This window comes from Aureobasidium namibiae, assembly GCF_000721765.1.
Source record: "Aureobasidium namibiae CBS 147.97 unplaced genomic scaffold scaffold_1, whole genome shotgun sequence".
In the NCBI taxonomy this organism is placed as follows: domain Eukaryota; kingdom Fungi; phylum Ascomycota; class Dothideomycetes; order Dothideales; family Saccotheciaceae; genus Aureobasidium; species Aureobasidium namibiae.
Genome location: NW_013581208.1, coordinates 1,165,431 through 1,189,093, shown reverse-complemented (window position 1 = coordinate 1,189,093; position 23,663 = coordinate 1,165,431). Strand labels below are relative to the sequence as shown.

The 23,663-nt window shown below is 50.9% G+C and overlaps 10 protein-coding genes across 10 annotated transcripts; 3 read left to right on the top strand and 7 right to left on the bottom strand.

The window, feature by feature from the left end:
• Window positions 1-10: 10 nt before the first annotated feature.
• Window positions 11-1,447, bottom strand: M436DRAFT_77639 (fructosyl amine:oxygen oxidoreductase; the record flags this gene model as incomplete). The annotated part of the gene is made up of 2 exons (XM_013576940.1): window positions 11-141; window positions 202-1,447. 2 exons carry the CDS (start codon window positions 1,445-1,447, stop codon window positions 11-13), a joined length of 1,377 nt encoding a protein of 458 aa, XP_013432394.1.
• Window positions 1,448-3,936: 2,489 nt separating this feature from the next.
• On the bottom strand, window positions 3,937-4,818 carry M436DRAFT_34752 (uncharacterized protein; the record flags this gene model as incomplete). The annotated part of the gene is made up of 1 exon (XM_013576103.1): window positions 3,937-4,818. One exon carries the CDS (start codon window positions 4,816-4,818, stop codon window positions 3,937-3,939), a length of 882 nt encoding a protein of 293 aa, XP_013431557.1.
• A 1,627-nt stretch (window positions 4,819-6,445) lies between these two features.
• On the top strand, window positions 6,446-8,381 carry M436DRAFT_35094 (glycoside hydrolase; the record flags this gene model as incomplete). Its single annotated transcript, XM_013576159.1, has 4 exons — window positions 6,446-6,620; window positions 6,677-7,021; window positions 7,081-7,646; window positions 7,701-8,381. The coding sequence occupies 4 exons, from the start codon at window positions 6,446-6,448 to the stop codon at window positions 8,379-8,381; spliced, it is 1,767 nt and encodes a 588-aa protein (XP_013431613.1).
• Window positions 8,382-8,830: 449 nt separating this feature from the next.
• M436DRAFT_36137 (Zinc/iron permease) lies at window positions 8,831-10,416 on the bottom strand (the record flags this gene model as incomplete). Its single annotated transcript, XM_013576336.1, has 2 exons — window positions 8,831-10,305; window positions 10,362-10,416. The coding sequence occupies 2 exons, from the start codon at window positions 10,414-10,416 to the stop codon at window positions 8,831-8,833; spliced, it is 1,530 nt and encodes a 509-aa protein (XP_013431790.1).
• A 569-nt stretch (window positions 10,417-10,985) lies between these two features.
• On the bottom strand, window positions 10,986-12,601 carry M436DRAFT_36299 (uncharacterized protein; the record flags this gene model as incomplete). The annotated part of the gene is made up of 2 exons (XM_013576366.1): window positions 10,986-11,721; window positions 11,781-12,601. The coding sequence occupies 2 exons, from the start codon at window positions 12,599-12,601 to the stop codon at window positions 10,986-10,988; spliced, it is 1,557 nt and encodes a 518-aa protein (XP_013431820.1).
• A 1,604-nt stretch (window positions 12,602-14,205) lies between these two features.
• Window positions 14,206-15,393, top strand: M436DRAFT_59723 (uncharacterized protein; the record flags this gene model as incomplete). The annotated part of the gene is made up of 1 exon (XM_013576632.1): window positions 14,206-15,393. One exon carries the CDS (start codon window positions 14,206-14,208, stop codon window positions 15,391-15,393), a length of 1,188 nt encoding a protein of 395 aa, XP_013432086.1.
• A 152-nt stretch (window positions 15,394-15,545) lies between these two features.
• On the bottom strand, window positions 15,546-17,569 carry M436DRAFT_36485 (putative alpha-galactosidase; the record flags this gene model as incomplete). The annotated part of the gene is made up of 2 exons (XM_013576403.1): window positions 15,546-16,269; window positions 16,320-17,569. The coding sequence occupies 2 exons, from the start codon at window positions 17,567-17,569 to the stop codon at window positions 15,546-15,548; spliced, it is 1,974 nt and encodes a 657-aa protein (XP_013431857.1).
• Window positions 17,570-18,175: 606 nt separating this feature from the next.
• M436DRAFT_77632 (porphobilinogen deaminase) lies at window positions 18,176-19,226 on the top strand (the record flags this gene model as incomplete). Its single annotated transcript, XM_013576939.1, has 2 exons — window positions 18,176-18,437; window positions 18,514-19,226. The coding sequence occupies 2 exons, from the start codon at window positions 18,176-18,178 to the stop codon at window positions 19,224-19,226; spliced, it is 975 nt and encodes a 324-aa protein (XP_013432393.1).
• A 1,377-nt stretch (window positions 19,227-20,603) lies between these two features.
• M436DRAFT_37171 (uncharacterized protein) lies at window positions 20,604-21,317 on the bottom strand (the record flags this gene model as incomplete). Its single annotated transcript, XM_013576543.1, has 1 exon — window positions 20,604-21,317. One exon carries the CDS (start codon window positions 21,315-21,317, stop codon window positions 20,604-20,606), a length of 714 nt encoding a protein of 237 aa, XP_013431997.1.
• A 271-nt stretch (window positions 21,318-21,588) lies between these two features.
• Window positions 21,589-23,052, bottom strand: M436DRAFT_37092 (WD40 repeat-like protein; the record flags this gene model as incomplete). The annotated part of the gene is made up of 2 exons (XM_013576524.1): window positions 21,589-22,599; window positions 22,684-23,052. 2 exons carry the CDS (start codon window positions 23,050-23,052, stop codon window positions 21,589-21,591), a joined length of 1,380 nt encoding a protein of 459 aa, XP_013431978.1.
• Window positions 23,053-23,663: the final 611 nt, after the last annotated feature.

The window sequence follows — 23,663 nt, the reverse complement described above, 5'->3', positions numbered from 1 at the left end:
GAGAAGTTGCTCACATCGTGTTGCAGGCCTTCGAGTCTTTGGCAGGCTCGGCGTTGGGCACTCGATCGCCCTTTCCACTGGTCCACTCTTTGACGTCGTGAAAGTCCATGATCTTCCCCTCACCACCATGTCTATCTTGAACTGCAGGAACATGGTCAGTAACGCTTGAAACAATGACACAGACCGTAAACAGCAACTTACTGGCTTGCCAATCCCTCCCAACCGCCTGCTCAGGTCGCCATCTCAACCCCTTCTGCAGCCTTTCCTCCATCACACCTTCCATCCGGTCGACGATCAACTGTCCTACCACGGGCATCATCATGAACCCCATGCCCGAGCCACCGGCCGCAACTACCAAGCCGTTCTTCCCTTTCGGCCTGTCAATCAGAAACTGGCGGTCCACGGTATCCGCATCCCAGCAGATTCTCGCAAAACTAAAGTCGCGGTCCGCGATCTGAGGCATTGCTTCTTGCAAAAACTTACGCATGCGCGTTTCGCTCTCTACTGGAATCTGATGGCGAGCGAAAGGTTGCGAGTGTGTAGTTCCTTCGGTGTAACCAGGAGTAGCGGTCTTCACCATGTTGATGTATCCTGGATGCTCATCACAAAACTTGAGCTCTCGCTTCTCGGCGTCTGGCTCTACGAAGAATCCGCGTTCGGGGTTATACAGCACAGGTAGGTTCTTGAAGATTGCTGCTTCTTCGACGGACAGGGGTATATGGGCCAATGTCCATGCGGTGGGTCGAAGCTGCTGCTCAAAGTCGAAAAGGAGGTCGCCGCTCGCTCCTGCGCAGAGAATGGTCTGGTCGGCACGATGGGAGGTACCATCTGCTGTTTGAGCGCCCGTTATGGTGTCCTTGGAGTCCGAGTAGAGGAGCGATGTTACTCGTCCAGCAGAGTCGCCCGTGACAAACTTGACTCCCAACCGTGAGGCCTCTTCGAACGCGGAAACCATGGCACCTCGAGCAAACACCCAGCCAGCGCCATGGTCTTTCCAAAAACCTCTCCATCCAGGAAAGTCACCTTGCAGCACGCCTTCCGGCATGGTCTTCTTGAAATCTCCAGGTGAATCCAGAAAGACCCAGTCGCTCTCTGTCCCCTTAGTGTATCCTTTGACATGCTCATAAACGGCGTCTGATATGGCACTGAAGATGATGCCAGTGGGATGATAGAACGACTTGAACACCTCGTCTTCTTTCCAGTACTTTGTCGTGATCTGGTGCATTCGGTTCCAGACGTATTGTTCTTCGGTATCAGTCTCCGAGGGCTCGCCTTCCTCCATGATCTTGTTGACATCGTTGCCAGCTGAGATGGGCGAAGGAATCGGATGAGCTTCCAAGACAGTCACATTCTTGTATCCACGGCGAGCGAGGTGAAGTGCGGTAGAACAGCCCCATGTGCCACCTCCTATAATCAGGATACTGCTGTCTTTTGGTAGTGGTTCCATGATTGCCACCTGTAAAGTCACTCAAGTCTTGTGGAACTGTTGAAGTCGCAGACACAAGGGATTGACGCGCTTTTCTATGCAGATGCCTCACAGCTCCCGTCTCGGGCTCTCAATGTCCATGTACCCACCTCTGTCGCGTAATCACGCGAGACGACAGCTTCGCTGCTAGATTCTGACACTCACAAACTGGTGAGAGGCGCTTTGCAGATGCCTTTCTCGATACCGAGTTGCTTGTTCAGGACAAGCCTCGCAGGCTTTGCGAGAGTCGAGGAAGGTCCAGGCGTGAGTATGTTCGCAACATGATCATGCCATGTCGCACGGATTAGCAACAGCACGACACATCTGTCAGCAACAACTGTAAGTAGCACTCGCTGGCTCGCGAATTTGGATACAATTGTGCTTTTTCAGAACGAGGACGATTCTCAAGCGTTAGCAGGAGGAGAGATCTGAGAATTATAGGCTCAACACATAGTCAATTCATCGAAGTTCCAGTGAGCCTGATTTCGTCAGGAGGTGTCCATGGACTTGCGTGGGTTGCAGAGCACCTTCGAGAATCCGAATCTTAAAAATGGATAGGTGTCATTATCTCATTACATAGCACCACGAGGCATGTCAAAATGATACAGTACATGATGTATATACCATGGAGCTATTCTACAAGCTACTTCGGTAAAAAGGAGTAGATGTCGGCGCCAGGAAGCACAAAGTTGATGATAGATAATAGTTGAGGGCACCACCCTGGCCCTTTCCAGTAATACTTGCATGAGAGAGGCGAGCAGTGATAAATAGCATATTGAAGGAGGTGGACGTGATAGATATGGAGGATCAAAACAAGGTACTCGTACTGCCATTTTTCGTCTGTCTAGGCCGTCGTAGAGTCTGCCACCGAAGGCATTCGCTACGTAAACCACACCAGCCGATGGTAGAAGAGAGTGATATTCAAGCATCTGGGTTGTAGATGTGGCATCGCCAGCATGTCTCGAAGCTGCTCAGACGACGAAGCTTGTGTTGCCATAACATGACTCTTTCTCCCAGCAAGTCGGCGATATTACGAGCGGCTCCTCCTGCAACGAAATTGCGAGGCATCAGAAGCTGTCGCGTCGGGATGCTGAGCAGATAGTAGACGAAGACTGGCGCGCACTCCGGTCCTCATCCTGGCAAGGGAACAGGTGAGTACCTGGCTAGTGACGGCAGTGAAGATGGCGAGTAGGGTAGGCTCAGGAGTCTGTCGCGTTGGAAACTTGTTGGTGTCGCTGCTCGAAAGGCACAACCTGAATCTCACAAAAGACTGCTTGCGCAGATATCATTGTCAGTAGGCATATCTACCTGCTAAGGTGATCAAGCACTCGTGTCTGATCTCTCTTCGAGACGGTGCGACCATTCTGCTCATTCACTAACAATGACGAGTTCTGCAGAGCCCACCAACCTTCCAGCGCAGCTGCCAACCCACAGCCTTGGCATGCAGCTCAAGCTGCCCAAAGCTCCCCTGCTTAGTCATCCAAGCTAGCGTCGTACGCAGCTATAAAATCCGCCTGCACCTCAGACTCCTTCTTCCTTTCTTCATACTTACCTTGCTTGGACACTGGCGATCATGAAGGCCGGGTGTCTGGAGGAACTTCGTGCATTGCACAGCGCGCAGAAGTACCTCCAACCATCTCCTTCGGGGGCTGGTCGAGTGGAATTTTTTATTTCTTCACATACTTTGTGCTTTGTCACATTGTCACACACTTTTCATTGATGCACTGGCTTTGCTGCTGGTGGTTGAAGAAGAGAACACCAATCGCATGATGGATGAGTTGTAATTTCAATACGGCCACGGGCCTGTCTGACATAGCACGCATGAGCAGTTGAATCAAGTAAGGGTGTGTCGCAAGGCTGCGAGCAGAACGATGGCACCTGGTCAGGATGTTTCGAAGGTCGCGCGCTCACAAGATGTCCTTCACGTAACCTCAAACTCAAAGTTAGCACTCATCAACCGCACTTGCTTGTGACTCCATGATTGGGAATTCATCGCAACCAAAGATGCTGCTGCCCGTGATCATCTTTCTGAGCGCTGTCTAGTCGGCACACAGGTGCGCACTCGTGCCAGCGTCACCCAGTAGCGTCATCACATACCTGATTAGCCGTGGAAACTCGGTAGATCGCATGCTGTCTTATGGGGTGTACTCGGAAAGAGGAGACGCAGAACCGTCCGTTCACTTGGTCTGTGAGAGATCGTCCATAACATGGTCGACCTTTGCTGCTCCGGAGTCCAGCAGGACTTGTGCTGTGGACAACATCACTTACTGACTACTGAAATATTACGTGCATAATTATACGTTGATTCGTAATCACAGTTCACAGCAATAGAAATTGACACAGAGGAATGAGTCTCAAAGTCTTCATATTCGTACAGAACAATCAATCGTGCTATCCTAGTGTGGTATCAAGTTGGAAAAAAGTCAAAACGCCAACCCATGCCATATCTCGTAAGAAGTGACTACCCATGCTCACATGGCGTAGACGAAAGCACCAACACCGGCAGCGATCATCCACATGCCAGCAGCCTCGGGAACTCTCATTGCGGCTGCAGCGCCGGTGCTAGAACCAGAGCCAGAGCCAGACGAGCCCGAGCCGGACGAATCGCCGTCACTGGGAAGAGTGCCGTTGATGATAAGAGTGTTGGTACCGTTGACCATGGCCACACGAGCGACAGTCGAGTTGATGTCTGAGGAGGAGCCATTGCCGACGATTGAGGCGAGGTAGGAATCATCTGCCTGCTCGTCGCAACCACACTCAGAGTTCTGAGCGCAGACGCACTGGACAGGCAAGGTGGAATTTGTAGAATTGGTGTAGGTCTGGTTCTGAGCAGCCTCGGTGCGGTTGTGGAAGTAGTATGGGTGGGCGTAGGGGTAGGCATATGCGCCGGCGCCGTAGAGAGCGTATGCTCCGATGCCAAGGGCAGCACCTCCGAGGACGAAGGGTGCGATACCAGCGGGCGAGCGGCCGCCAGCTCTGTAGGCAGTGGTCGCACCGCCAGCGTAGTAGTTGCCTCCAGCACCGTACGAAGGTCTCACGCTTGTCCCGCCTGATGTGCTGCCGGAGCCTCGGCTGCCTGACGAAGACGAGCCTGAGGAGCCAGACGATCCTGAGCCGGATGAAGACGAGCCTGACGACGACGAGCCAGAACGACCACCGCCAGAGCTGCCACCGCCTCCTCTTCCACCACCACCACCTCCCTTGCGCTTCTCAAGCGTGTTGCTTGCTTCGGGTGATGTGGCGATGTCGTAACTCGAGCGCACGATGAGCGAGTTTGCTTCTTCGGGGATGACGGCTGCATTGACCGCGCTGCCAACGCTGAGCGCCGAGATGATGACATTCGAGAACTTCATGTCGTTGTGTTTATGTTGTGATGAATGTAGAGTATCGAGTCGGAATCGATTCGAAATCGATTGTGTTTAGGTCGAGGATAAGTGTGAAACTTGTATGAATGCTCAAAGTGGAGAGGGGTCAATGGGTAAAAACGTAGTTGTTGGAAAACCAGGAGATTGGTCCTACGTCTGACGGCACGGCGACGCCATTATAACCAATACAAAACCAACAGTTCCAAGCCTTTAGCCCCGTATTATCCGTCGCCGCACCAAAGTCACATTAGGTCATCGAGGCGCTTCCAAAACGATTGGAGTGTGGTTCTTCGTTCCTAAGCCTTGGATCCTTCGAGTGCCTTCACACAAGCTGCGCCTTGTCTCGTCTTGACATCACGGCAGGGGCGATGCATCGAGAGTTGGCAGGGTCTGTCCGGCGGAGGCTTGGCAAGATCTCCTCCGCGGCTCGAGTCAATCTGCACTCCTTCGTTATCCCCGCCACTCGCGAGCCGCCATTCTTGCAAAGAGCGACATCATCACTCACGTGCTGCCCAAGCATGCGGTCATTTATCGAGGAATGCCTTCAACGTCCAAGTCCGAAATCCTTCCCAGACTCGAGAGATCCTTCTCAGACGCGGTCAGATTCGCAAATTACCTCTGCCTTTCCCTCTGCCTCAAACCTTCAGGCATCGGGCCACCCATGCTAAGCCTTCGCCGTGCCTTGTTGTGTTTGATCCAGGCACCCTTGGGTCTGCGGTATGGAGACGCAGAGTCACAGAACTCAGAACATATTCGTTTTGGGTCCCACAGTTTTCATCAATTGGTTGCGTGGCCCAATGGCAAGGCGCTTGACTACGAATCAAGAGATTCCAGGTTCGACCCCTGGCGTGATCATTTTGCTGCTCATTTGATCAATAGGGAAGTCCTTCTTTTGGCGCCTCTTAGTATTCCATGATCCGTCTTGCTGTGAGTGGTGAAAATCTTGACTTGGAAAGAAGGATTTGGGAGGAAGCTTCGATCGCGCGTGACTTCCATTTTTATCGACTTTGACGAGATACAGACGGCGTGATCAACCCTGACTCTTCTGCTCGAATGCATCTCAAAATTCTCCCGGTATGCTCAGGTATGCAACGCCATGTCAAAATGCATGGTAGTTTCGGAGGGAGTTGGAGAAAACTTTTGCCAATTCCTGTGTGATTCTCCTGTCCAGAAAGCTGTACCATCCTGGTTTGGAACATCTCGGAGGCACCTAGTCCTCACCTGCCCTCAGCCTGATGTCTATTGAGACGTCCTGATTGACGTTCTGCACTTGTCCGGAGGATCTGACAACCATCGTCGACTCTGTCCACTATACCCTTGAATGCAACCTTGCATATGCCTCGATATTGACATACCCCGCAATGCAACCACAAACATTGGACCGCGCTCGACTTCTTGTCCGCTCACACTCATGCCTGCTTCACGTTTCGCTTCGTTGGCATTGCACAAGCTGACATCACAATCCATGCTCGCATCGATGTGCTTAGCGACCCCTGCCCTGACCCCTCAGTTGTATACAGCGGGGGTCCTTCGATCTAACATCTGATTGAGTACTTAAACATGACAACACTTCTCACCCCGATGCGATCATTTCTCACGGTCCCCGAAGCCCAGAATGAGAGCTTCCAAGATTTTCTCAGCTTTGCTGTCGGTTGTTTCGGTCAAGCATGCCCTGGCCCAAAATTACACCAATGCCTCGACAAGTGCTGTACCAAGTTCCACTACTGTCAACGGCACTGCTGTTGCCAATCCCAGTGCCTTTGTGACCGATCTGCAGTTGTCTGTCGAAGGTAAAACTACCACTGCCGTCCGAATATGGAAGCAGATCTTAGTTGATATCTTGCAGATCTTTGGAACTTCTTCGTCGGACCAGTTGATGTCGCAGATATAACCACTACCGTCCAAGCCACCCCTGTTCCATCGAGCTCTTTGATTCCTCCGCCTTATATCGGAAACTACGCATTTCCTCCCGGCCGCCAGGTTCCGTTGGTCACAAAGAATGAATCATGGAATTTTCCAAAGAACTTCCATCTCGGTGTTGCGGGTGCTGCATTCCAGATTGAAGGCGCTGCGAAAGCTGACGGAAAAGGACCATCAACCTGGGATGTGAACATGCACCGCGTCCCCAATTTTGTCGCCGACAATAGCACAGGCGATATTACAGATAACAACTACTACCTGTACAAGCAGGGTAAGCTTGACTGGGCATCCTGGCACTTGGGTATGAGATACTGACTCTGTCGTTACAAGACATTGCACGTCTGGCAGCCATCGGTATCAATGCATATTCTTTCTCTATCGCCTGGACGCGCCTCTTTCCTTTCGGCTCAGGGCCAGTCAACGAGCTCGGTATAGCTCACTACAACGATGTCATCGACACCTGTCTCCAATACAATATTACGCCAATGGCGACCCTATACCACTGGGACATGCCTGCTCTCTTACAGAACAAGTATGGTGGTTGGCTTGGTGAGCAAGTCGTTGGAGACTTTACTGAGTATGCTCGAGTAGCATATAGTCGCTTCGGTGACAGGGTCAAGCATTGGTTTACGATTAACGAACCGATTGTGATCTGCACGCAACAACATCCGATGCCTGACGGCTACTGGCGAAACTTTTCCATTCCAAAGATCGAGCAACAGTTCGTATGTGGCCGAAATATCTTGCTTGCGCATGCGCAGGCCTACCGACTGGGCAAGCCAATCATACCAGACAGCTCGATTACGTTCAAGCACAATGGAGGATACAAGATACCCTTGACCAACAGTTCTGCTGACGCGGAAGCCGTACAACGAGCATGGGATTTCAATGAAGGTGTAAGTTGTTGAATGAACTCCTTGGCAGAGCCATCTCACTAATGCGAAAGACAGTGGTTTGCAGATCCAGTCTACCTTACTGGAGATTGGCCTTCGACTGTCAACGATCATGTCTCGTCCTTCCTGCCTCCTTTCACATCTCAAGAAAAGAATCTCATCCGTGGATCCGCAGACTTTTTCGCTCACGATGCCTATACAGCCCAATTCTACATGGCTCCTGATGAAGGCATCGAATCCTGCATCTCGAACTCCAGCAACCCTCTCTATCCGACATGCGCTAACAGCACGTATACCTACGGACCGGCTCAGGGCAACTGGGTCATTGGTCCCGCAGCCGACCCCCACTCTCCATGGCTTCACCGCGCAACCGACTGGTTCCCAGCCTTCATGTCCTACATCAACACCACCTGGCCAACTCCAGCAATCCAAGTCACTGAATTCGGTTTCGCAGAGCCTTTTGAAAGCTCCAAGACACTGCTTCAAGATATCCTTTGGGATCCAATCCGGACCTCGTATTTCCATGACTACATGGAGGCTATCCTCATCTCATTGAGCGAAGGTATCAACATCACTGGAGCACTGGCTTGGAGCTTCGTAGACAATCTGGAGTGGAACCAGGGAAAAAGTGTTAGGTTTGGCATGCAATATGTCAACTTCACAGATCCTGCGCTCGAGAGACATTACAAGGCTAGTTTTTTCGAGTACACCAACATGTACAAGACGTACAGTATGTGAAGCAATAGACGAGCTTCTTGACTGGCGAAGCGAAGTCACAAGTGCTGGGGGAAACAAACTAGCAATTCTTTGTGTCTCTATACAAATCTTCGTTCACTGCTCCGTCCCTGATCCTCGGTACAAGGAAAGAATGGCCCGACGAGAGGAAAGCGCGAACAAACATTGCGGGAGCAGGAACGGTCAACGCGTCGCAGGAAGGAGGGATATAATATAGCTGGCGAATACAAGAAGCCGTGGAGAGACACATGTTTAAGCAGTTTCAGTTTCAGTGTCTTGTGTATGCACAATTCAATATGATATTGAAAGGAGAAGAGTAGGAGATCAAAGAACAAAAAAAGATTGGCAATTTGTCTTCCCGCTCCCTGACCAGCTCTACTTTTCTTCGTAAACCTCGTATCATCCATTCTTTCTTTCCAAAGATCCTCTTTGTCCGTATGATCCAACCTCAATCAAGCAGTCAACGCCGAACTGCAACCCAGGATGCCCATACCGACAAATGCAAAGATCATGCAGAGGCCTCGGTTATGCGTAAGCTCCAGACTCTCGCCGAAAAGTTGCAGAGCAACAGAAGTCATGATACCAGCCGTTACAGCAAACATGGCACCGTAAAAGTTCTCGCTGATGGCGACATTCTTGGAGCCAGCAATCTTGAAGATGGCAGCGGCAACGCCAGCACCAAGAGGTTGAGAAGCACCGCCGAGAAGAGAAGCCCAGAACATTGCTTTGGCGCGATTGTTGATGGCGAGATAGAGGGGCAGAGCAAGGACAAAGCCGTCAGTAATATTGTGAATAAACAAGGCCAAGAAGACGGAAAAGCCAAGTTTGGGGTTTGCGTGGTTAGTAGCGAACGTAATGAAGCCTTCAGGGAGTTTGTGGAGAGCAATGGCAATGGAAGTCTGGAGACCGATGGATGCGAATACGTTGGTAGGGACATGGTGATGGTGATGCTGCTGGTCTCCACCTTGTTGCTGGGTACTGGCCATTGAGGCATGAGACTTGGTGTGGTGAAGCGATTGTGCATCGTCCTCCTCCTCAATCACGGCGTCAGCACCCAAGCTAGGCATACCGCTTGATCTTTTGGGCTGTAGAGCTGTATCTGATGCCGTGCGATTCTGGTGTGCAGGGCGGGATGGAACCTCTTCTCTGATACCTTCAAGTAGGGGAGTCTGTTCAGAGGCGATCGATTCGCCGCGCAGGAGCTGCTGACGGATGATAGAGCGAGTGCTTGCCTGCCTTGTCTGCATATTCTTGAAACAATCCGCACCGCATGGTTCGCTGAAGCCGTGACAGGGACCATCACAATCACAGGACGGCTTAGATCTCGAAGCAATGGAGGAAAGTGTTTGACTCAAACGGGTTTGCAATGAAGGTCGTCTCGAGAGGCTCTTGCCAGGAGGCAGTTGGGCAGCACCATTTTCATCAGCGGCAGCAGAGGTGGTTTTGCGTGTCGCAATCTTTGGTCGCTGGATGTGAACGTGTTCACCATGCTGCTTGATGGTAGAATTTGATCCACCGTGAGAACGGTCGTGGGAAGGAGGATGAGCCTGCTCGTGGCGTACTTGTCCGTCTTCCTCGGATGGCTCCTTGGTGGCCGATTCTTCATCATGCGAGTGTTCGCAATCTACAACATGAGATGGCATGAACAGATGAGCAAGCCGACTGATGACTTGAATGCCCAAAGCACCTCCAAGAAAACAGCCTATCAGTGTCCAAGCAGCCGCTTTGGGTGACATTCCACCCTTCTGCAGAGAACTTTTTGCCGAGGGCATCATGCTAAAAAGTGCAGAGAAAAGCATGACACCGAAACTCAAACTGAGCGATGACGATAAGAATATATCGCTATCCTGTATCCTAAAGTTGCGCTTGCTAGGGAATTTCCTGATGATTATATCGACGCAGATGATCGAAGCCCCGATGATGCATGCTGCCGTCACAGTCAGTTGACGTGCAAATAGCAGGCGAACAAGTCTGAAAACTCACCTGCACCACTGACACTTGCCATGACCCATCCGCGTTCATCGTTTGAGAGACCCATGTTCAAGTTTGCCTAAGAATGCCGATGTGGGGATGACGAGGCGGAGATGGATCAATTGCAGACGATGAAGGAGTCGGCTGTTTCTGGCCTTGCAAGGACGTTGCGTCTCAAAGAAACTGCTTTGTGCCTTGTCACCTACCCAAAGCGAATGTGACAGATGTCCTACGCGACTGATGGATATTGATGTCGATTGTCTGCCGACAATGAATAATGTGAGGCCTCGGAAACAAATGAGCAGGTATCGTCTAGAAGGCTCTGTTGAGATCGCGACTCGAAGGCGCGGGCCGAGCGCACCGTTTTCTCACTCGATGATGCCAAGACACCTTGATGGTCCCTCTGACGCGCTCTTTATCTCATTGGCCACAGCCCTCTTTTTTTCTATCATGTCGGTGAGCAGAATATCATTGTTTCATCACCCCTGCGACCTACGAAGATGATCACTCCTCGGATTCATCCCTTGCACCGGAGAGTCAGCTTTGCCGAGACGGACAGTTGCATAGATCGTCGTCGCCAAGAGTAGAAGTGTAAATTTGTTAGGTATATACATATGAACGGCTCCCTGAACCTTTTTACTCCAATGGTACGATGCAATTCTTCTCAACCCATTTGGCGAGTTTCACAGTCGGGATGTCAACCGCACGCATGAATACATCTGCCACCCAAATAGTACTCGTGATGTTGATAATCGCCGCGAGAACGAAGCCAATCTCTTTGGTCATATATGTGTCATCCCCAATAGCGCACCAGAAAAAATCCATGGAAGCATAGCCAATGGTGTGAGTAACAGGACCGTGCATGAGGTAAAGCGAGAAGGAGATCTTTCCAAGATACTGAACAGGACCGTTGGTGAAAAGGCGCCGAAGAAGTGCAGAGTTCGAAGTTGACCATACGAGCAGTACCGCCGCCCAGCCAACCCAGTACCGCTGTTTGTGCGAGACCCAGGAAGGAACCAGAGAATATAGTGTGGCCCAGCCAGGGGCATGTTCGACATGCATTTGTGGTTGTCCTCCGAGATATATGCCGACCAGAAAGACGAGAATATACAACACTGTCCACAGTCGCTGGCGTCCTGAGGTTGCTGAGAGAGTGACTAGAGGAAGGACAGATTTTGTTGCGGCCAGCGCTTGTCTGCGGAAATCCAGCTCGGCAAGGAGGAAGCCAGAATAAAAGAGAATCATCTCCCAGCGATCTTTTTGATGACACCAAATGATAAGTGCGACCAGCGACAATATCCTAAGCATAGGCTTCAGACGCGCGAGTCCAAGTTGTGTCAAGTACAACACGAGCGAAGAGCGGAATTCCATGCTAAACGAAACACAATCAGCTTTTTTTTCTGGTGGTCTGTGAAAACATGGCGAGCCTACGGGATGGTCCAAAGATGCTTATCGATATCAATGTCAGTGTCTTTTGTTCCAAAGGACCAAGGATGTAAGAAGATCCACATCATATGAGCCCAGTCCGTCATTTGGTGCCACAGCGACTCGTATCGTGCCAGATGGAATTCGCGGACCTGGGTGAGACGCTTTTCGTCGTATGCGATGTCGCGAGTAGCGTCATATGCACCCAATCGCACCAAGAGTACTATCATCAAAGTCGAGACAAAACAAGGCAGATAGAGGCGAAAAGCTCTGCGAAAGGTTGCCGAAGAAAGTGTGTGTAATAAGTCCTTCCAACTCTTGCTCCGCATAAGCTTCACAGGTTTGTACGACAATGCATAGCCAGATACCACGTAGAAGATGGACACCATGGCGGGTCCTGTATAGAAAAAGCGGACGAAAGGGAGCTTGAGGAACTCGCGATGCTCATCAGGCTTGCCAGTGCCGCCATATGCGGTAAGCACATCGTGGCTCGAGTAGGAGAAGTGGTAGAAGAAGACAAAGAGGGCGGCTAACCCGCGCATACCATCGAGGTAGCCGGAGGGATGAAGGCGTTCGGATTTGACTAGCTCTGGGTAGAGTCCATGTTGGACGAAAGTCGGTAATAGAAAGAAAAGACAGCGTTTGACCGAAGGTAATAGGTTGGTCCACTGTGATTTCTGGATACCCGAGAGGTTGATGTGGACTGTTGGTGATGGGTTGCTCGACTCGACTTCGACCGGTCGTGTCTTTGCTTCATCCTCGAAATCCTCGAGGAGATGTGACTCCTCTGGCACGTCCTTTTCGTGGAATGTGTGCCCCTCAGCCATGTTGCAGACTGTCGGAGGTGGATGAAGGAAAACAGAAAAGGCAGGAGACTTCAGGACTTGCGAAGACTTTGGAGGGCTGTTTCATCCCTTCACAAGCACGTTCTTTGCTCATCAACCCAAGCCATCTTAGCACATGAAGAAGCCGTAGTTTCGGGACTGCGGAATCGTCATTCTGCACATATTATTGCAGGGTCCCGAGCTGCAAGATGCCGTTTTGCGCAAGTCCCGCTGTGGCGCTCTGCGGCTCCGCGGCTCGTGCATTCTCTCTAGGGCCAAGCAATGGACAGTATCCATCTTGTAGCATGAATGCATGAGCGACGCTGATCGCGCCCGTGATGGGTGTTGTGCTAAACATTCTGGTATACAGACGAAACAAAGATGTTGATTGCTAGAGAGTGACTCAGCTCAGAGTGCAACAAGGTTTAATACAAGAAACGCGCGGCTCAAATAAAACAACATGGCATTTGGTTTCTCCGGCCGTCGTCCGCACATCTCAATCGATTTGCGGTCTGAAGGTGAAACACATGGGTCTTGCTCGGCCGTCGGACGCGCAAGTATTGTGGAGTCGAAATTGTCCCTTCATGAACCCTGGTTTGGTCACAGCGGCGAAACATGGTTTCCTCACTCGAATAATACAAGATATATATTCGACGAAATTGACTTGAGCTTCATCAACCAATCATCTGTCGCAGTGGTTTAGTGGTAAAATTCGTGCTTGCCATGCACGAGCCCCGTGTTCGATTCACGGCTGCGACATCATTTTGTCTGTTGAACTCTCGTTTCGCAAACCCACTCCGACGCTGTGCTGCGAACCTGCCTGCATTTTTGCCGTTTTGCACTGGATCGAGAGCTGGCGAGGAAGTCCTAGACTTCGCTTGGGGCAGTGATGGATGGTGGATACCTTTTCAGTCCACCACCCCCAGCCATCTGAGCTTCAAGGAAACTGTGCGACCGACGCACCTTGTGTGTTCGAGAGGCAACTGCTTCCTCTGCAAATGTGTCTGGCTCACTTGTAAGCCTACGGCTCGAGCTCTGTACTCAAGAGGTTCTTTGACTGGAACGTACCTGTCGTGAGCTGGTCTCGATACATACATTGATCAACAAGAGCTATAGGCGCGATGCACTCGTCCCTGCCTGGACTAGAGCGAGACAGAGATACTCCAGGGGTCTCCAGTATTGCAAAGAACTCGCCTTGCCCGAACGTATGAGGGGGTGACAGTGGCATGTATGGACTCAATCGAGCATACACGACAGCGATGTGTAGCAATAATATGACATATATGGCGAACTCGGAGCGAGTTCAGCAGTTGGACTGCGATGGTGTGTCGACAGACTTGACCGGGGCCGAAGTGAACATTGGCAGCATGCGCGTAAACGGCACGCACCAAACAAACAGCGCGTCCTCTTCCAACTCGCTTGTTCTTCAGTTGAGCGCGACCAAACCACCTGCAACCATCAACAAGCATGGCAGCAGCATCACCAGCCGCGACCATGTCACAGGAGCATCTCACCAAAGTGATTGACATACACGACAGTCATGGCACTGGGCACAGAGAGAGTCTTTGGCCGAAGCGCGCGCAGAACAGAAGAGATTGGATGCTATCATGGCTGCAGCTGCCGCAGAAGAGGCTTTGGCTAACCCCAGCCCCCACCCGGATTCCATCAGAGACGACGACGACGACCACAACGGAGGAGAAGAACACACTTACCCTGTGCAACGCCCGAATAAACCCGAGCCCGACGTCCCAGAAGATTCAGAAAGATCCCCCATCGTTCAGCACATCAAGTATCTAGAGCAGTACCCCATCGCCCAGTTCTGCTCCATCGCTGGAGTAGATTGCGAAGTCGCCCAAAAGTACCTCGACATGGCTGGAGGCGAGTTCAAGAGAGCCCTCGACCTATACCACGACTCTCAGAACGACTGCAAGGGTGTCTTACTCGCTCGCTTCGTCACCAAGACCAAGGCTACCCTCGATGAAGCCAAATACTGTCTGAAGTATTGCAAGAAAGACTACGAAAAAGCCTTGCGCTTCTATGCAGCAACACAGAAACACTCCATCCAGAGTGTGAAGAGCATCTTCAAGCATGATGAAGAACAGCGCGAACACTTGAGAAAGGCCATTCAATCAGAGAATGCCAAGGGAGTGCCTCACTCGGCATTGTTCACGCTGCGCTGCGCAACCGAGAAGTCCGCCCTTGCTTCAACCAACTTGCCCAATGATCAGCTTGTCCGTCTTTGGATCACCCGTATCCCTGGCGTCATTACCGCTTACTACGATGCCAAAGCAACCGTGTCTTCAATCACATACACCGACATCCGTCCTCAGATCCGCAGATGGGAAGGTGAGAATCAAGAGACACTGGTCAAGCTGTCTGCACTTCTCGAGGACCTCAAAGACACCGTTCGCAAGAATCAAAAGATGATACTGAGTGTGGTCGCCAAAGACAAGTTGGAGGTTCGCAAGGCAAGCAGTGTGGAATACGACGTCCTGTCTACCTACCATAAGATCCATTGGTTGCATCATACTAGAGAAGACGATGACGATGACGATGACGAAGACGGCGGCACTCCAAGCTCTGACGACGTATCTGAAGAGTATGAAGACGAAGATGAAGATGAAGATGAAGAATCTGAAGAGGAATCGGAGGCAGGCAGCTCGGTCACAAGCTCTGACTGGGGAGAGGAAGGCAGTGGCGAAGGACCCAGCGAAGGCGCTAGCGGTGATATTGACAAGGGAAATGATGGAGGCAAGGATATCGAGTGTGATGACGGCGAGAACATGAAGGAGTGATTTCTCCATGTGAGATTGACCCAAGGTTTCCCGTCTGTATTATAAGCATCGGGTGTACGCACGACTGGGTGAATCAGGATAGCGAGTGGATAGACTACCTAGCGTGACGAACACCAAATCACTGTACCATTCACCAAGCGTGTCACGCCTTTCTAGAAGACTTTCAAGCCAACGAAGTCGGCTCCCAGACTCTGTACACCCTTCTCACCGCCCACGTTGCCAATCACAACCTCATTATCACCTTCTTTCCAGCCATGCACCAAGACACCCAAGACTGCACTATCGCCCCAGCCTTTCATAGAAGAATACAGCTCACTACTCCTTCCACTCAATGGCACCTCGAGTCTAGTGGTCTGGTTGTTGACGCTGATGGTGATATTGCGAGCGTTACGGCCTTCGCCCCAGCTCGTGCTGATGGCAACGTCGTTGTTGATGTATGTGAGCTCCACGTATCTAGACCCAACGACATTGGCGGTGGCGGGGATGATGAGGGAAGCCGAATTGTTTGGTGACAAATCACCAATCTTCACACCGAGAGGAGCGCATAGGCCGGGAACACAGGTGATATGGCTAGCATTACCAGGGCCAGAGATGGCGAAGGCGGTATTCGGGTAGAATTCGCCTACGGGAGGTGTGATGGTTATGAATGATATAGGGTTGGCAATTGACACGGTGAGGGTGTTATTGTTTCCTGCGAGCAGAGCGACGGGTACAATGATGCTGGATTGGCCTGCATCGACTTGATGGGAAGCTCTTCGGTTGTTGACCTTCAGGTCGCAAGGCGTAGGCGCCGGACTGCTGAAATGTATAGTCATCTCGTAAGCATTGCTTGTCGTCAGCCCGTACACGTTTTCGATGGTGATATCTCCACTGCGACTGCTATCATATTAGCATGGCCACCGTGCAGCAAGCAAAGGAAAACAGACACATACCCATCGAAATGATAGACACCGACTGGAACAGTGTCACCTAGCTCGAGCAACAGAGTACCGTGTGCCTCGATACTTGCTTTGTAGCTAGTCATAACATTCTTCCTCGTCTCATTGGTCCAGGCATCCTTGACCCACCCAGCACTCTGCAATCCTACATTAGGCAGATCAAAAGTCGCATCGATAGAGTGGTTGTTCCAGTTCACGATTGCGGCGACGGTGCGATTACCGCTCAAAGGTCCAGACCAGACATCGTAGCCCTCATCGCTATATCGGCGTGTCAGATTTGCAGAAACACCGAGAGCATCTTGGTTGAACCCAATGACATTCTCATTCTTCATAATGGCCAACGATGACGCCGACACCGATGTTAAAGTATCGTTCAAAGCGCAACCAATCGTCAGCGGACTCTTCAAGATGCTCCAAAGTGCAAAATGTGTTTGCTCCTCAGCGTGAGTGAAGATGTTGTTGCCAACCTCCAGCATGTCAAGGTCCAGCCATCTACCAGGCCCAGCATAATCAGTTTGAGGAACAACTTGATTGACGATACGGAAAATGGTCCTCCAGTTTGGGATGATGTCGTTGGTAACTCTCCAGGTGTTTCCCAGCTCGGGTGCCCATGCAGAAGGGAAATCAACACCCCAGTCACAAATCTGGAAGAGTAAGTTTTTGCCTGTCGCGTCCAGTGCGTTTCGCATGTTGACGTAGTTTTGGTGGGGAGAGGTCAGAGGCTCATAGTCCACGTTGGGGAAACCCTTTTCGGCAGATGACCAGCAGTTGTCGTACTTGAGCAAGTCGGCACCCCAAGATACAAAGGTCTCTGCGTCGATATTTTCGTGACCCAGACTCCCTGTTTGATTGACTCCACCGGTCATACACATTTGTATGCCTCCGTCGCTGTAGACACCAAAGCCAAGGCCTAGGGCGTGAATGTACTGGCCTAGTGCGGGAAAGCCAGCGGGGAACAGTGTCTCATTCCAGGTCAACTTGTTTTCGGCTGTACGATGAGGAATGGTCCAACCGCAGTCGGTGGTCACGTATGTATAGCCCAGGTCTGCAAGCCCGAGAGTCACCAAAGCTTCGGCATTGGAGTGGATGATGCTCTGATTAGGAGCACAGTTGTAGTGGTTGTAGCTATTCCATCCCATAGGAGGTGTTAGTGCTAGTCCATTTGCTAGTCTCTTGTGTATGGTAGGAGATGCAAGTGTCAAGGAAGGTAGGGCGAGAAGAGCGACTGATAGCAACATCTTGGACAGCCTTAGAGCCGATGTATCCCAGCCATGATGGTTCTCATGTTGATTTATATACAGTGTCAGCGACGACTGATTCAATTCGCTTCGGTTAATAGCAGGATACTCTCATGCATGCCCCGCATGTAGATGTAGTGTCTGGAGATCATCTTTGGGGATCCGCGGTGGGGTAGACCTAGAGTCGCCTTCCTTGCTGCTTTATCAACCGTAACAGCACATACGGACATGTTCTCGTGTGCCATGGTCCGGTTGAAATCGTATTCGAGAGCTGAGCCGCTGCAGAGTTACATTGGCATCGTCATGACGAAGGATTATGGCTCTTCGCAAAGTGACGTTGCGGGAGCAATGGCTTGGGCTCGATCGACACAACATTACTGCTATCACCAAATACTCAGTAGCGGATCATACAGTCTTACTCCTCCAGAAGCAAATTCCTCCCAAAGATTGTGATGCCTGACATGCGAGAATTGAAGGAAAGCAAAGGATCGCGTCTCGGAGAACTCTTTCCCGCCAAGACTCCGATCTCGACACATTCTCCTTTCCGCTACCTGAGTAGGCAACCGCAACTCTTGCAGCTGCATCAACAACAAATCAGTCACAGCAATGGCATCTACAGAAGATTCGAGAGTCGTCAACATCGGCACACGCCGCTCGCAACTGGCCATCGCTCAGGTCGACATGATTGTCAAACACCTCCAAACCTTCGCACCTGGTCCTGAATACAAATCCCAAGTGGTCAGCACAATGGCCGATGAGAACCAAGTAAAGTCATTTCAAGAGTTCAACGCCAAAAGTATCTGGACCGAGGAATTAGAGAAGCTCTTGATGGAAAAGAAACTTGATGTCATCGTTCATTGCTTGAAAGGTAGGTTGATGAACATGATGAGTCCTACTGAGACTGTTCAACTTTGAGCATCAGAGTTTTGATATGTGTATGGCAGACGTACCCACAACATTGCCCGAGTCTTGTATTCTGGGTGTCATCTGCGAACGCGAAGATCCTCGCGACGTGATGGTGATGAAGGAGAATGCACAGTACAAGTCTTTACAGTCACTTCCATCTGGCTCCATCGTTGGTACTTCGTCAGTTCGCAGAAAGGCTCAGATTATGCGTCACTATCCTCATCTTATATGCGAGGACGTCAGAGGTAACCTCAACACCAGACTACGGAAGTTGGATGCTGAGGAGAGCCCGTATGCCTGTCTGATCCTCGCAGCTGCGGGCTTGAAGCGCATTGATCTCGGCTACCGCATCACACAGTATTTGGGCCCGGAAGATGGCATGTTGTATGCTCCTGGCCAGGGTGCGTTGGCTCTAGAAGTCAGAGAGGGCGACGAACAGACACTCCAGCTATTGAGTTCGCTGTCTCACAAAACGACGACATTGGCGTGTTCTGCTGAGAAGAGCCTATTAAAGACCTTGGAGGGCGGCTGCTCAGCACCCGTTGGTGTACACACTGACTGGGAAGGTGATCTGTTGACTCTGCATTCCACCGTCACCAGTCTCGACGGCAAGCAGATGGTGGAGATGAGCAGAAAGCAGGTGGTAACCACTACAACCGAGGCCGATGCTCTCGGAAAGGATCTGGCGGATAGCATGATCTCAGAAGGCGCAAACACCATCTTGGAAGAAATCAGAGCTGGTCTCAGATGATTTGAATGGAAATTGACATTTTAATCCTGTACATAGTACCTACCCAAACACGCATCTCGCCTCACTTCAATCGCTCAATCCTGCGCCCTTTACTCCTAGTTCTTCTCCAGGGCACAGTACTTGGATAAATCTGGCGACACGACAAGGCTCATCGGAAATGTAGGCTTGGAGTCCTTTGGCGAGTACTTTCTGGAAAAGAAGGTCAACAAACGTGATTCGCAACGGTGCAACAAGATTTGCAGCAACTCACCCAAGACCTACAGGTCCAATAGCCATATGCTGACCTCTACCGTTGAAGTCTGCACGTTGTGAACGAGTGACTCTGTGCTCAGCCTCCGATTGTATGGCCGCAGCCAGTATTCCACGTCCTCTCAGACGACCCGCATACACCTGCAACAGAACAGGCAACAACAGAACATCCCTTGCACAGTACTCCTCGATAGCCTTGTCAAGAGGTCTGTGATTGAAGACCTCATAACTACCGCCTTTCTTTGGATCAAACATGTCGTGTCCGAGTTCCTTGCTGGCCTGCCACTCGCGGATCTGTTGGCGGTTCAGCCAGCTGTCTTCAGTTATGCTTTTCGCCAGTCCTTTGAGGAAGCGGCCCGGTCTTGGTCGAGTGCCGAACTCGAGGAGTTGGACGTCGACGACACAACTCAGCTTGACGCCGTAGTGGGCGTACAGAGCGTCCGAGTCGTTGCGCAGGTCGAAGAACACTTTTGGGTACTTGGATGACTCTAGGATATCTTTGAGACTGGTGCCAGTGCTGCTTTTGGTCGAGAATATAAGCTTGTCGAGGACGTGGATGTCGAGTAGGTGTACCGTTGGACTCGGAGGCACCAAGATCTGGAGAATTGAGATGGTGCCATAGCGGCCTAGACTGACTCCTTCGAGGTCGAGGAATAGGAATGGGTGGTCGAGGCTTGACGCCTCGATTTCTTGGATCAAGTTGCGCACGCCTTGTTCGGTATCGACGAGTTGAACGGACATGTTTGATGGTTCTGGTGTTGATCACAAAAGAGTGAGAAGAATGTTTGCTGCCGTGAAAGTCCATTACCTCGAGCATATTTAAGCCATGTTCTGTCTGAGTTGTAAGACCAAAGATACCACTTATGGTACCAAGAGATACGTATGGAAACAAAGGTTATGGTAAGCCTGTCTTGGTACATAGTGTCTTGTTGTGCCTGTCTAAGACTAGGCTGTCTCTAGGCATAATTTCAACTTGTCTCAGGCGACCTCGAGACAGACTTGAGCAGCAAAGCAGTCTGATTTGATTCTTCGAGAAGATGGTCGGAGTTGAGAGTATCGACACAAACTTCTCAGGAATCGCGCAGGGTGCTGGAAGGCAAAGCGTTGTATACTTTTATGGTGTATCGTCTATCGTAGCTCTTTTCTCATAAAGACAGCATTCCACCATAGGGTCTCGCCCTGCTTGTCCTTGCTTGTGTATCTTGGAGCCTCTTTGTATTTCTTGTAGCCCTTTCTCTCGTACCAAGGCATGTTATTCTGTGGCACAGGCCTCGGTTCTCCTGCATCTCTCTCCAGCTGGCCCATGCCGTCAGGGCCTTCAACACCACCAACGCAATAGCGCGGACTCAGAGTGTTGACGGTGATAGCAGTGATGTTTTCCAGGCCAAAGGGCGGGATACGAGCAAGGCGTTCGCACTCATCCATGGCGAAGGCACCCAGGCCAGTTCGGTGGAAGGCAGGCAGCACAAACAGACTGGTTATGGTGATGATGCCCTTTTCAGTGTCGGCGAGGGTGGTATCGGGGATATTGTCAGGCTCGGTGATGTCGACCTTGTCCAACGAAACGTGACCGACTGGCTGGTAAGTCTCGCCATCACGCGTCAAGGTGGGAATGTTCCGCGAGGCATCGGGTGCTAGGCAGATCCAGAAGAAGCTCCGAGAGCCTGCTTGAATGGCGGCGGCCCACTTGGGAATCTTGTCGCTGTTCCATCCACAGATGATGCGTTGATGATAGAGGATCTGCCGTTCTTGTTCGATCTTCAAGTCGATTGGAATGAGCGATGCAGACGGCAGCTGGCGGTGCTGGACGGTCGCTGGACCGGAAGGTGCGTTCGTCGTCATGGCGGCTGTTGATCTGACAAAGTCAGGAGTTCCTGCATTCTGTCGGGAATGTAGGAAGTCACCAAAGATGACTCGAACTTGTCAAGTGCACCCACCTGCTTGTTCGGGACGCCGACCGTGGCCGCCCTTCTTTCGACGCCGCCTTGGCATTGGCCATACAGCAACTTTCATTCTGCTTCTTGCAATCTACCTCATCGTCTGCTATGTTGACTATAATTCATGATTCCAGACTAGAATTTTGTATCAATAATCCAAATGCTTGCCTCTGTTTTTAGATCCTGTAACATCTCATGAAGCCGTCGCGACTGAAAGACCTCAAGGTCCTGTCTTGCTCCACGAATCGCACAACACCAACACTCCGTTCTGTCCCAGAGCCCTCGGGTCTCTGCAATCGCCACTTGGTGTTTGCAACCCGGTCCCAGATCTCGATAGTCCCATCGCCTGCACGAGCGATCAGCAACCTTCCCTCATCTGCCCATTGAACCTCCGACACAGCAGCAAAACTTTCCATCAGCCAATCCTCGACCTTGAGTTTGAAGCTGCTGATGTGCTTGTCCTCGAACGGCTCCCAGATCCATACATGGTTCTCCTCGCCTACCACTGCCACCTCTCCTCTGCCTGACCACGCAGCGAACCGGACCCAGCGCTTCAGCTGTTCATCCTCCAACCGATTGACCTGCTGTGCTGTCTCGGCAGAATAAACAGCTACGAACGTCTCACTGCTGCTATCCTCCCTAGCCATACCACAAAGCAGAACATGTCTTGAATCCGGTGACCACGCTCCACTCCAGCATTGGCCTCCTGTTGGTCCAATCACATGCTTACACTCGCCTGTCGACACACTGAAGATCCTGAAAGTGCCGTCCCAAGCTGCAGTAGCGATGTACTGACTATCTGGACTGAATGCCGTCCACATGATGGCATCCTCATGGCCACTCAGAACGTACTTTTGACATTTGTTGACCACATCGTACACTATGATCTTTGGGAGGTCGGCTGCTGGACGGGGACCAGATTGCGTGGACTCGTTCTGAATAGTGTAAAGAAATAGTCGACCGTCCATGCTGAATGGACTGGAGTTGAAGCCATTAGTACGTCCCTTGACGTGAGAAAGGTCTCTCGATTCGATGCCAGCCCTCAGCTTCTTCAGTACATCGCTGTAGCCTTCGCGAACCGTCTCGAGGAGAGAAGACGTCGACGAAGCGCCAAAGGAGTTGCTCAACTCGGCCACTACAGGATCCAGAGACTTCTGTAGGAGACCTTCCACGTCGATCACATCAAGCTTTTGAGTGATTTGGCCATGCTGATCGAGTTCCAAGAAGAACACGACAGACTCCGATCTGTCCCTGTCGCAGCTCTCGATGACCAGAGTATACCCTCCGGATTCGAGCAAAACCGGGCTGAACATAAGCTTGACGCAAGTAGATACCAATCCATTAAACTGCATGCATTTTTCTTTGGTCTCGAGATCGATCACGCCAACAGATGAGCCGTTCGAGCCAGCGATGAATCGTCCGTCATGGCTCGGAGCAAAGAATTTGACCCCATCTGCTTTCTGGTCGTCGAAAAAGCGTAGTTCAACCTTATCGTCCTCGTCGTCCCAGAAGCGGTGTGCTGGCTTGCCATCACTAGTAGGTGCCGCCCAAGATGCTGGTACACCATCGATATCAAAGTCTTTCTCCACCTCATACACGTATTCTGCGAGAAACTTTTGCTTGTTCATGTGACGAGACATGATTCTTAGATGTGGAATTATGAAGAAGACAGTTCGTTTGCGAATATTTAAATATGTCTACGAGTTTAGGCACCGACTGAATGTGAGTCAACCTACTGCGGTAACTTATCGAAGGGAGGCAATGGCGTCAGGCTGCAACGAATAGGGTTTTGTTGGCATCAATCCTTCCGCGGGCGATATTGATGGCAACATCTTTGGACTTTTAGTCATGAAGATCCCCCAACTGCCACTCCTGTTGATCCATACTCTGCGTGTGCAAAGGGTCATCATGAGTTTTTAGCTGTGACAGTGTACAATACTTTTGAAGAACAGGACAGTAACCATTGAGACAGGACATTGTGTCGGCTCTCATCGGACCCGTCTCCGGTTCGACAAGTATTGTGCAGTTCTATAGCTAGAACGTTGCTTTGGACCTTCGCGGGAAAAGTGTTGGATGAGGACGGAGGCATATGATGATTAAGAAGATGTGAATTGATATGTTTCGTTTTAGGTATTAAAATCTCGCTAATATGCCTTGCACAAGAAAAGAAAAATTCGACTTCATATCCTTCGTTACAAATGAATAAAGATGACAACAAGAGCAGGAACTCAGACTGGTGATGAGGGATGTG